Source organism: Myotis yumanensis, unplaced genomic scaffold (genome assembly GCF_028538775.1).
Source record: "Myotis yumanensis isolate MYYU_CA2020_CCGP unplaced genomic scaffold, mMyoYum1.0.hap1 SCAF_10, whole genome shotgun sequence".
NCBI classification, from domain to species: Eukaryota; Metazoa; Chordata; class Mammalia; order Chiroptera; family Vespertilionidae; genus Myotis; species Myotis yumanensis.
Window position 1 is genome coordinate 63,215,222 of NW_027223761.1, and position 13,632 is coordinate 63,228,853.

Sequence of the window (13,632 nt, forward strand, 5' to 3'; positions counted from 1 at the left end):
CCTACCTTTTCATAGTGCTCTATCAGAATTTCAACCACAATATTCTGAAACTTAATATTCATCATAGCAGCCACAGTTTCCTCCTGTGCTCTCATGAGAGTTGGGCCAAATATGACACCGAGGTTTGAGACAGTCATGAGATTTTGTTGGCTATGTAGTGATACTCTGCAAACAAGAGCAACAAAAATATCTTAAGTTAAACGTTTAGTAATTACAAAATGTTCTCAACTACCAAATTTGTGACATAAATAAAATGTAAAACGTTCCATTACAGGCTAATTTTTCCGAATAATCGGGTTCAGTCACTTGCAATTGGCATTAATGAGTATAGCCAAAAATGACATAAAAAGTTAACATAGCCAAAGTAAAACATAATTACAAAAGATAATATATTGAAGAGGAAAAATTTTGATTTTGTGAGTGCGATCACCCTAAAAAGATAGATTATTGACCCTTTGGTATTTTCTACAGTGCTATACTTCTTTTAGAGCAGAAGGTTTAGAGTAGGCTGGTTGTAATTTTATTTGGATTCACCAAACATACTAGTGTTATTGAAAATCTAGTGCCATTGCATTTAACCCTCCCAGGAAGTCAGGTTTTCCTATTGTACAGGTAAAAAAACAACAACAAAGCTCCTAAAGTAAAACTGATGTATTTGAGGTCACAGCAAAGTAGGAATAGAGATGCTCTTTGAATTTAGGTCTCCTGAATACAAGTCAAAGGCTTCCTTGAGCTCCCCACATAAGACAACTGGCCAGTGCGTTTCCATTCTTCCTTCTTTCCTTCCAACCATCTTTCTAAGGCAGCGGTTCTCAACCTGTGGGTTGCGACCATCGGAAAATAGCATATCAGATATTTACATTACGATTCATAACAGTAGCAAAATTACAGTTATGAAGTAGCAATGAAAATAATTTTATGGTTGGGGGTCACCACAACACGAGGAACTGTATTAAAGGGTCGCGGCATTAGGAAGGTTGAGAACCACTGTAAGGCTTCCCTGAGTGTTTCTGTAGTGCTGGCCACTGTGCTGGCAAACAGTAAGAAGAGGAAACGGGAAGAGGAAATAGGAAGAGGAAATCATTGCTGGAAATGAAACAAAAAGCCTCTAATTATTGACCTGAGCAAAGTAATCTTGGTAGCTATCAAAGATGACTCTGACTAATTAACTAATTTGGAAACTGGATATATTCCTAAGAGGAAAAGAAACCTCATTCATTTGACCACTCTCCTAGGTTAACCACTATCTTTTCTCTGTTACTTCCAGCCAGGTTTTTAGAATGGAAAGTTCTAGGAAGGAGCGTAACACACAAGATTATATTTATATCTGCATATGCATCACTAACTACATCCTAAAACCAAAAGTAAACTGTTATGGGGAATCCAGGATGTTGGGTTACCCATGCAATTCCCAGTACAGGACAGGACATGTCCCATTGAATGAAATGTCCCCTGTGCCCAAGAGAGAACTATCTAAGAAGACTCTTGGTTAGACTCAGAAGAGTTTCATTCCAAGTTTCCTTCTTGTATAACCCAATATTACATATTGATTGTGTAATATATATTAGACAATGTACTAAGAAAGTAGTCTGCAAAGACAGTGAGTCTATCTGGAATCAAAGCATGGATCCATCCAACTTGGAAGTGGGGTGTAGTCAGCCTAGTTATTTAATATCTTTAGGTTTCAGTTTCCTCATCTAGTAAGTATAGCAATCCTTATAAATGAAATAATCAAGTAAATTAAGTGAAATAAGATCTCAAAATAATATCCTTCCTGTAGTTAAATTGGCTTTAGGAACTACTGCTAAAATATAAAAGTTCTTGGTAATGTAAGTAAACTGGACAATGATTAATATTAAGCTCACTGGAAATACATTTAGAAATACTAAAAATGTGCTCTATTTTGAAAAGGAGAGTTGATGACTATGTCAGAAGAGACAGACTATTTTGAAGACCAATTTACTCTTCACTGAATTTTCCATCTGCTGGGCTCCTGAGTTAACACAGACCCTTCTCACCCGAATTTTATCCATTTCTGCACCTTACTCCCTCAACTCCTATAGGTAACAGACATCCAATTGCACTTCTGAATATTTAAAGTTAGAATCAAAGAAGAACCACAGATGGCCTTGTTTTAAGAAAAAAAAAAGGATCATCAGAAAAGAAGTAATCCTATATAATAAAAGCATAATATGCAAACTGTCCCCTTGACTGGGAGTTCGACCAGGGGGCGGGGCTGGCCGGCCAACCGAGGGAAGGGAGGCCTCAGCCAGCAGCAGGCAGCTGAGGGAAGGGAGGTCCCAGCCGGCAGTCAGCAGTCGCTAGGGATCCTACCCATGCACAAACTTTGTGCACTGAGCATCTAGTGATTTATATAACATCTCAGAGCTAATTAATGGAGATTTGGAATGAGTCATTAAGTTGTTGTTCCTTTAGGCCAGTGACTAATCCAGGTCACAGGTCTTAAATTCTTTTTTTTTTCTTAAGCTACATAAGGTTGCTAGGGACCAAGAGTGTTGTTAGTTGTTTATAGTTTACCCATGTCATAAGGTTGCCAGGGACCAAGAGTGTTATCAGTTGTTTACAATTTACTTAAGTCATTAGAACACACATTCTACTATACAAAAAAACACTAACTAGAAAAGATGCATGCACTCCCATGTTCACTGTACACTATTTACAGTAGCCAAGGCATGAAGACAACCGAAGTGTCCACTGATGGATGAACAAATAAAGAAATTATGGTATGTATCAACAATGGAATTTTACCCAGACATAAAAAAGAATGAAATTTTGCCATTTATGAAAATATGGAGGGATCTCAAGAGCATTATGCTGAAAATGAAATAAGTCAAACAGAGAAAGACAAACACCTTATGATCTCCCTCATATGTGGAATGTTAAAGAACAACAACAACAAAAAACACACGAAAAGCTCACAGATATAGAGGATGTGGGGTCAGGTGTGGTGAAAATGTGTGAACTGTTGTTTTCTAATTGAATAAAATATTTTTTAAAAATAGAGACTTTATAAAAGTAGTTTCAAAAAGTCAATAAACAAACAAACAAAAAAAAAAACAGAGAAAGAAAAAAAAGAAAAGAGCCAGGAATGGTGGTAAAGGATGAACAAGGAAATTTTAAGCACTTTTCTATGGCCAGATACCCTGCCCTGCTATTCCTTGTTATCAAAACAACACACATTCAAATTAAGGGTAAAGCCTGTGTTCGTCTAATACTTTGGGTAATTAAGCAACAACATTCATGTCAATTTAAAAAACACAATAAAAGAACTCTCTATCTCTCTCCCTTCCTATCTGTAAAAAATCAATAAAATATATATATAAAAAAAAATAAAATAAAAAAAATAAAAAACACAATAAAAAAGACTTTACTAGAAAAATAGCTTGAATACAACAAGAGAATAACCAATAAATACAGTGTGGTTAAATTTCATAAAGAGGTTATACACAATTCAAAAACATAATTTAAGACTAATTCAGACCAAGGATGAGTCCTTATTCATTAGCAATAAAGGTATTGCAATAGGCAACAGTTAACAATGAACTTGAAATTATGCCATTCCAAGTGGATTCCTATGGGGAATTTAATATTATCTCAAAGCCTGCACATTGAGAGTTATTAATATGTTATGTAGCACTATTTCAAATGTGCATGGCTAAAATTAGCATAAATTGGGTTATTACTTCTAGCAAACAAGGAAGGGATTAATTATTTGATTATGAATCATGGTATTCATTAAGATGGAGAATGTCTTTTTAAAGTCTTTGCGACAGTGTGGATGGACCAGCAGAACATTATGCTAAGTGAAATAAGCCAGTCAGAGAAAGACAAGTAGCATATTATTTCACTCATATGGAATCTAATGAACAAAATGAACTAACAAGCAAAATAGAGGCAGACTCATAGGTACAGAGTAGTCAGACAGCTCTGGTGGTGGTGGCCGGCTGTTGGGTGTATATGTGAAGGGATTGAGCAAAAAAGAAAGAGAAAGAATTCATGGACACAGATAACAGTGTGGTGACTGAGGGGGACGGGGAAAGGGGGAGGTGAAAGAGGGTATATGGGGGATAAATGGTGATAGAAACAAAACAAATTAAATAAAAATAAATTAGAAAAAATGAAAAATGGTAAGGGGATTCTGAAATAAGTTTAAAATGTGAATTTGGACTTTTGTTTCCAGCAGCATGGCAAATAAACTTCTGGAGAGAGAGAGAGAGAGAGAGAGAGAGAGAGAGAGAGAGAGAGAGAAGAGAGAATTATGGCCAAATTTGCAACATCACAAATTATGGCCAAATTTGCAACACCACAGTGCCCACATATTTGGTCAAACATAATTCCAGCTGTTTCTATGAAGGTTTTTATCTTTTTACATAAGATTAAGATTTAAATCAGTAGACTCTGAGTAAAGCAGATTACCCTCCATAACTTGGGTGGGCTTCATCCAATCAGTTGAAGGTCTTTTTTTTAAAAAATTTTTTTATTGCTTAAAGTATTACAAAGGGTATTACATATGTGTCCTTTTTTTCCCCCCCGCCCTTGACAATCCCCTGGCTTCCCCTACCCCCCAGTGTCTTATGTCCATTGGTTATGCTTATATGCATGCGTATAAGTCCTTAGGTTGATCTCTTACCCCCCTCCTTCCTGCCCCCCAACCTCCCCGGCCTTCCCGCTGCAGTTTGACAATCTGTTTGAGGCAGCTCTGCCTCTGTATCTATTATTGTTCAAAAGTTTATAATGGTCTCTATTATCCATGAATGAGTGAGATCATGTGGTATTTTTCCTTCATTGACTGGCTTATTTCACTTAGCATAATGCTCTCCAGCTCCATCCATGTCATTGCAAATGGTAAGAGTTCCTTCTTTTTTACAGCAGCATAGTATTCCATCGTGTAGATGTACCACAGTTTTCTAATTCATTCATCTACTGATGGGCACTTAGGCTGTTTCCAGATCTTAGCTATGGTGAATTGTGCTGCTATGAACATATGGGTGCATATATCCTTTCTGATTGGTGTTTCTGTTTTCTTGGGATATATTCCTAGGAGTGGGATAATAGGGTCAAATGGGAATTCCATTTTTCAGTTGAAGGTCTTAAGAGAAAAAGAGTAGGTCCCCTGAGAAAGAGGCATTCGGTCTCTGGGCTGCCTTGGATTCCAGCTGCAAAATCAACCCTACCTGGGTCTCCAGCCTGAAGGCCTGCCCTGCAGGTGTCAGGCTTACCAGCCTCCCAATCATGTAAGCCAATTCCTTGCAACCAATCCATCTCTCTCATATACATACACATACACACATGTATATAGGTATCTATAATAATGAAAGCGTAATATGCTAATTAGACTGGATGTCCTTCCGGGTGACCTCCTGGACAAATCCAGAGCTGTGAGGGAAGCCTAGGTCCCGGGTGCCAGAGGGAAGCTGGTTCCAGCAGCTGGGGGAAGGAAGGCCTACTCTTGCACTAATTTCGCACATAGGGCCTCTTGTATGTACTAGTATATATGTGTATACATAATCACAAACATCCTATTCATTCTGTTTCTCTGGAGAAACCTGACTACTGTGATATCTATCAAGATTTTTAAATACATCAATGACTAACAGCAGAGTCAGAAAATCTTCAGAGACCAAGAGATACTATGAGTCCAAAGAAAGGAGTGGAAGTTTGACCTGGTAGAACCTGTTGACCCTGGTAATATGGAGAACTAATTTTCAAATTTAGGGATTACAATGTATCTAAAAGAATTGGGGAAAAACTATATATTTCTACATATATTTTTAAGTTGACATGTAAGTTTTTCATCATTAGCTTAACCATTGCAAAGGATAGAATTATTTTTATATTGTACACATACCCAGGTGCATACACATGTACATATAGATATATCTCAAAATTAGTCATTCGTTTTTAAAGCACATTCTACAGACTCTCATGACAATAGCGATGTCCCAGCACCATCACACACTTAAGATGACACAGACAAGCTTAACTTTAACAGCTGAACAAGTAAAGTGAACAACAGAAGTCAGAGAATTACTTGACCAGGTGCTTTATTAAGATGTCCAGCATCTCTCGGTTTTTCTCTGGTAGTTTGTGTACCAGTGCATGTACAGCCTCCACCCGGTAGTTTTGGTCATCAGATTCTGTAACATAAAAAAGGTTGCAAATCTCAAGTTTCAATTGCATTAAAATGTGTACATAAACACTAATAATCATCACAACGACACCCACCCCTTCATGCCTTAAAAGCACTGTTAACCCCTTCATGCCTTAAAAGCACTGTTTCAAATAGTTATTATCACATATCTTTCCCTAAGGCTGAGAGAGGCTCAGTAACTTGTCTATGGCCATGAAGTTAGTGAGAAAGAAGTTAGCAAACCCAGGTCTCTCTAATACCGGCCGGTGCTCTTAGCCACAAACTATATACATACAGACAAACCGGAACTCATTGGTTTTGCTACACAAGGACAGCGATGTGAGTGACCACAGCCAGGGTTACAGACTGCCTAATGGGTCAGGCACTGCGACTAACGCTTTATCATACTGAGACCTCCAGTGACTCCATCAGACTAGAGCAGTGATGGTGAACCTTTTGAGCTCGGCATGTCAGCATTTTGAAAAACCCTAACTTAACTCTGGTGCTGTGTCACATACAGAAATTTTTTGATATTTGCAACCGTCGTAAAACAAAGACTTATATTTTTGACATTTATTTTACATACTTAAATGCCATTTAACAAAGAAAAATCAACCAAAAAAGTGAGTTCGCGTGTCACCTCTGACACGTGTGTCATAGGTTCGCCATCACTGGACTAGAGGAAGCAGGCATTCCTTTCCAAATTTTACAAATTCAGAAACAACCAGGAGTTCTTTTTCTGAGGGGTCAGAATCATAGTGCAAACTGAGGCCTAGTCAATTTTAAGCCCATGCTACCAACAGTAAATCTGAAGAGTGAGAAATCATCTACAACAAGTCTTATCTGCCAAGCCAAAGCCAAGTTGCAGACTTATCTGCTAGAGAACCTTCTAGTCCTTCAGAATAAGGAATCTATTTAACATTCTTTTACTGCAATAAACAAATCCTGGGGTGACTGCCCACCCTAGCAAGCTTTCTCTGCCTAACCAATAGGGCTGATATTATGGGACCACCATTTCTTCTAGGCATACCTATCTGGAGTGAGGAAAGGCTGGCCAAACAGAGCGCTCTCTCTCCCAGGAATTGAAATGAATTCACCCAAACTGATCTGTCTGCTGGATATGTGGAAAGGCAGACCGTGTAAAACCACGGCTGCCGGGACCTAATATGCTCCAACCCAAGAAAGTTGGACTGAAAGAACAGAAATGAGAGACCTTCCAAATACAGCAGGGCGAGACACATCAGTCCCCAGCTCTGCGGTTCCTGGTTGCAGACCCCTGGGAGGCCTGACCCCTCCTCGGCCAAGGAGTTCTGGGAGATACTGCTTCCTCTCTAAATAGCCTCCCGTTCTTATTGAGTGGATTTCTGTGGCTTGAAACCAAAGAATATCTAATTTTATTAACTTAACATCTAGAAACAGGATTACCCTTGATCCAGACAAAAGATGAATTCTTATAGATAAGAACATATATCAATGATCATGGTAGTGAATAATATAATCATTATTTGCCAGAGAATAAGTGTAGAAAAAAGTCTCACAACCAGATGTTTGTATCATATCAAAATCAGCAGCTCATTGAGTCATTTCAGCTAATTGGCTCAACTGCCATTTGTTATAAAATACATTATTTTATACAAGGAAGTGTTCTAGATTAAAAGTCTAACAGACTGGCTTGTAACTCTGGTATTGCCATGGATATACCAGTGTCCTTACACAACATCTTTTTGCCCAGTCTGGATCCTGACTTCTTAATCAATGAAATGATTAAGGTCTTGTTCATTTCACAAAAGTAGATTTTCATGAAGAGAATGTTGGGAGAAGAGCTTTCTGGAGGAAGCTCAGTAGCATAGTTGTACATATCTATTCACAGGATCATGTGGTCAGCCATGTAGGCTGGATTAAAAACCCAGGCCACTCAACTTTATCTGACACTGTTATCAGCAGACAACATTTCCTGTGACATTACAATGTGTGGTAATAAAATAAGGCAACTGATTTCTTGGATTGTGAAAAATACATTGGTTACAGTCACACTTCACACATCTTAACAATGAAATTCCAACTCCTAATTGTTACAACGCGTTGTGATGCTGTCAGATGGCGCTTTGGCAGTCTGATCCCAATGTTGTAAAAGTACATATTTCTGCCCTAACTGGTTTGGCTCAGTGGATAGAGCATCAGCCTGCGGACTGAAGAGTCCCAGGTTCAATTCCAGTCAAGGGCACATGCCTGGGTTGCCGGCTCAATACCTAGTAAGGGGTGGCAGGAGGCAGCCAATCAATGATTCCCTCTCATCATTGATGTTTCTATCTCTCTCCCTCTCTCCCTTCCTATCTGAAATCAATCAAAAATATTTTAAAAAGTGCATACTTCTAACTTCTCACAGATACCTTCCGCCACCTCCCCTCAGGTTTTGAATTAAATCTATCTATTCACATCACATTTTAACAGTCACCGATCTAAAGAAATGACATAGATAAGTAATCACCAATACTATAAATATAATGTGGGGGAAGGAGATCGAGGGAAGTGCCTTTTGCCTGCCAAAAATATCTGATTCTTCTCTCCAGATCTGGGAACACAGTATGTGAGTATGTGTATGGTAGTGGCATAACTGACTGTACATATTTGTGGTCTTATCTACTTAACCATAAAGTTGCTCTTGTAAAAAACTGGCCTCCATCGATCCAAGTAAAATGTAATGAGAATAATTTCTCACAGCTTTTGCTGATCACACCAGAATGTCACTCCAATGAGGTCTTATTAAATGACAAAATATTTTAGTTCATCCTGCAATTTCTTATTTGTTAATAAGCCATATTGTAAGCTATTAAGTAACACATTGGCAATTTCTTAATATGTAGAGAAGTCTTAACTAGTTGGTTTAAAGTTATACCTCTAAACAATACAGCATAGAACAACATCAATGGAAGCATACTTACTAACAGCAAGAATAAAATCTTTGTGCAACTTGTAGGTCATTAGTGGTTCTGCAAGGCACCTGCAACAGAGAACGAAGCATACTTTACAATGGCAGCATCTCTTTATTTCCCTGAACTCGCGGTGCTTTCTGGGAACTGGCGGTCAGGCTGCAGGATTAGGTCCAAGTAGGGAGGCTCCAGGCAGTGCTACAACGCAGACCTCTGAGACCCAATGCCGCTTAACACTTCTTGCTACAATTATGATGTTAAAAAGGGAGGCCCAGGGACCATTTTTCACTTTGTGAGTAAAACTCCTCTCAGATATGGGATAATAGTTTAAGAAAAATAACTTTCAATTTCAGCTTATTTGTAAGAAATACATGTGAGCCCTACATTCAAGTTTACTATGAAACAGCCCTGGCCAGTTTGGTTCAGTGGACAGAGCGTTGGCCTGCAGACTGAAAGGTCCTGGGTTTGATTCCGGTCAAGGGCACATGCCTGGGTTGTGGGCTCGGTCCCTAGTGGAAGCATGCAGGAGGCAGCTGATCAACGATTCTCTCTCATCATTGATGTTTCTATCTCTCACTCTCCTTTCCTCTCTGAAATCAATAAAAATATATTTTTTTAAAAAAATTTACCATGAAACAGAAATTACTTAGTATTCATAAGATACTTTAGCCTTTTAAGTTTATTATTTGAGAAATCAAGGATAAGTTCCAGAACACTAAACATAAACATTACCACCTCGAGCTCTCACTTTTAGCAAAGGGGCTGTGCTGAGGGGTGGAGCCCACACACGGGGCGTGGCATCCCCAGGTGATGGCCCGATCCAGGGAGAGGTCACCGCAGAGTGCCCGCCGTTAACCCTGCTCACCTGAGGTAGTTTTTCAGTCCACTTGTTATTGTCTTATTATCCCATAGTTCAATATCAATGTCCATATCAGGAGGGGATTTGGGAGCTAAAGAGAATAAAAGTAAAATATTTAAATCGTTCAATTAAAAATACCACTTGCACCATTAAGAAAACAGGGACAAAAAAATAAGTAGATCTAACAAAGGGGCACTAACCCTCAACTATTTCCTGTGGAATAATAGTCTCCCAAGTCAAATTGTTGCTAATGGCTAACATCACAGAGCGTCCACTATGTATTGGGCATGCCTCTAAGTACTTCATGTGAATTAAAATTTCCAGGCCTCACAATTTTTAATGAAGCAGGCACTTTTATTATCTCCAGTTTATAAATGAGGAGGCTGAGGCACAGAAAGGTTAAGCAAATTCCCCACAACGACAAAGCTTTCCAGTGGCTGAGCTGAATTCCAAGCCAGGCAATCTGAATCTAGCAGCCATAAATCTCACTGCAACTCTAGCTAATCAAAGGACACGCCAGAGAAAGTCCAACATCATAAAAAGCCCCCCTCTCCAGTTCTGATTGTTCGTCTATTATAACTGAACATTGAAAACTGAATACAAAATATTACTTGAAAATACTCAAGGATAAACAATAGGCCATATCTCAAAAAAATAAAACAATAACAACAAAAAAAAACACCCCACACCTATGGTTTGGATTATCTGTAAGAATACAAAAAGTAATTAAGTAACGGCTTCATCCAAAACTTACAAAATGTGGTGTTCATGAGTTTCTGAACTTTGGAGTTCACCCCTCCTATTCGGTAGAGGCCTAAAATTGTGATGCCTAATGGGAAGGAAAAAAATCACAAGAAAACGGCTTGAGACAGCTTTCCAAGTACAGAATGTTAAAAGCTCAGACATATGCCTACACAGAATCCGAAAGCTGCTTATCCAATTTTGTGGTTTCACTTTATCAAGCCTCCCCTGGAAACACCCACCAGACATATATTTCTCAGAGCAGACACTGAACAGTGATTTGAAAGTCTTTGAAGATCAATCACAGTAGCAAAGTACACCTGCCTATTCCCCACGACTTGAATATGAATATGAAATAGCATCGCTCATCTATTTCTTCGGTCACGGAGTTCTGCATGTTGAACAGTTTTGTGGCATTTTTATCTTCACTGTAATGGTGAGGAAACAGATTCAAAGAATACAAGAAACCTGCTCAACGTCTCAAAACTTCTAAGTGGCAGGACCAAAATTCGAATCTAAGTTTAAAGAACTCCACAGCCCAATACGAATTTTGCTTTAGACAGGTTTTCCTGGAAGTGCAATTGCCTCACAGACCACTAGAGTGGGCTTCAGGAGAGAGGTCACGACTAGAGTGAGGAAGGTGCTGATATCACTGAAGGAAATCATATAGGGAAGGAGGGGCTGAACACAAGCTACTTAGGAATGTCACTGACCTCCCTAAAGCAGGAAAAAAAACTAAAGGGGTACTTACAATAATAAGTCCATTAATAGGAAGTAAACAGGCTATTTTGGAAGATGTTACTAAGTATGTTTCTAGGATGATTTTTGATTAACTGAAGCTCAACGTAAAACTATTTATGTATTTATATAATCACAGAATTTTTTAAAATTAATCTCATGTCACTGGCTAAATACATCTCATTTTCCGAGCATTTGTATATAAGAGTGGATCACACGACAGCAGCGATACACCTGTCAGGTGTACTGACCTCTTGTTTCCACAGCTTGAATGCATTTTCTCACAAAGTTGAAGCCTGCTTCATTTAAGTACACTGAAAAAGAAAAGAAAATCATTTTAAGTGTTCATGCTGAACTTACATTTCCCCTTCATTTGCCTCTGTCGTTTTATGGTTTAATGGTGGTTTTGGATAGAGTCTGAATTTTCATATGTGGTAGAAGCTGAGGAGGGTGGTTCACACTCACCAAAGTTATTACATGACGTTGCTTCATTAGAAACACAAATCATTTCAGAAAGTGAATGTTACATTGATCCCTTCCATTTTCTCTAAAATTAGCAATATCCTTCATTACAGGTTTTCACAGATGATAAAAGCAAAATGCAATAAGAATGAACTTTTATTGTCTGTTAGTAACTCTATTACAAAGCCAGTCACACGGGATTCTCAAAACAACATTATGATGTAGAGAGAAAGCTTTAATTTTAAAATGACTCACTGGGTTGCTGGAAACTTCATTTTTTGTTGTTATTGTTCTAAGCTCTAGAGCCAGGATTCTAAACTCTTGATTCCAAGACCAAAGATCTTTCTTATTATATTTTGTACCGTATTCAAAATAATTCAAAATAACCTTAGTCAGTCCACTAAAAACCCCCCAAAGATTATTATTACATTGTGAAATAGCTATTTATTTTCATTGCTTTATGCCAGATTTTCTTTAAAATCAGTTTTTTTAAGGTTTTATGGCCTGATCAAATTAGATTACTTGTTTAAAAAGAAAGGATTTAATAATACTAAGTAACACTGAGAAGAAAAACTCAAAAAAATTTTTTGTACTGTAATAAAAATTTTCATCACATGTGGTGGAGATATGGCATTTCTTACTATTCCCAAATAATAACATATGCAGACAATTCAAACTAATGAAAAATTAAAACTGGCTTCCATTTAAAGATGATAGATTAAACATATTCATGTAGCTCAACATGCTAAAAAAAATCAAGAAGGGGTGCCACCAGCAGGTGAAAAATTTGAAGAAATCCTGCACATAGAAAACCACTGAAATGGGAATTAACGGAAAGGTTTGAGAAACCTTTGGCCCAAAAAAAACCCCAAGGTACTGACATGAAAGAATGTTTATTATATGTTACTAGGTGAAAAAAGTAATCTACAGGATGATGTGAACCAATTTCTTTTTTTTTTCCAGATTTCTATTTTTTTAATTTTCCATCACTTTCCCCTCTAACAACTCCCTACCCCCCTCCCTGCAATCACCATATTGTTGTCAGTGTCCATAAGTTCTTTCTCTTTTCTTGCTCAATCCCTCCACCCCTCCAACACCCTCTTCCCGCCCCCACCATCCCCTCACACACACACCAGAGCAGTCTGCCTGCTCTTTATCTATGAGTCTGTCTCTACTTTGCTTGTTAGTTCAGTTTGTTACCCTTTGCGACATCATGGATGGGCCTGGAGAACATTGTACTAAATGAATTAAGCCAGTCAGAGAAAGATAAGTACCATATGATCTGACCCAATTTCTTAAAATATAATAATATGAGGGTGTTTTTTTCCCTAGGAAAGAACTCAACTTTTTTTTACATATAAACTGCAAGTAAAAAAGAAGAGGACAAAGATAGAAATGATCATTTTTATTCATTGGGCTTTGGAACTATCTAATACTTAAAAAAATAAAATTACTTCCTTAGAAATTAAAAAAATCAATAGATTAAAAAATGTAAAAATGCCCAAACTAAAATACATGCTGTCACCAACAGCAACTGGCTCATTTATGTATGTGTCCCCAGTGCCTAAGTCAAGTGAATAGAAATCAGTGAATGCTTTGGGTGAACTCAACACACAAGAATGAATGGCCATGAAATAAGCATCTATTAGAGTTGACTCCCACATGAGGGTAGCTCCTTAGGACACCACACAGTGATTGCTTGTTTCCAATAATCCAAAACACTAAGTGAAGCATTTTATACATGATACATT

General features: G+C 38.0%; 1 protein-coding gene across 4 annotated transcripts in view; it reads right to left on the minus strand.

The window, feature by feature from the left end:
- ARHGAP42 (Rho GTPase activating protein 42) overlaps nucleotides 1–13,632 on the minus strand; it is a 253,909-nt gene that overhangs the window by 18,001 nt on the left and 222,276 nt on the right. For all 4 annotated transcript variants that reach the window (XM_070425922.1, XM_070425919.1, XM_070425920.1 and 1 more), the window contains 6 exons: nucleotides 11,671–11,733; nucleotides 10,695–10,769; nucleotides 9,947–10,031; nucleotides 9,094–9,152; nucleotides 6,053–6,158; nucleotides 6–165 (listed from right to left, as the gene is read on the minus strand). In XM_070425922.1, the coding sequence (XP_070282023.1) occupies nucleotides 6–165; nucleotides 6,053–6,158; nucleotides 9,094–9,152; nucleotides 9,947–10,031; nucleotides 10,695–10,769; nucleotides 11,671–11,733 (548 nt within the window). The remainder of the gene's footprint in view (nucleotides 1–5; nucleotides 166–6,052; nucleotides 6,159–9,093; nucleotides 9,153–9,946; nucleotides 10,032–10,694; nucleotides 10,770–11,670; nucleotides 11,734–13,632) is intronic.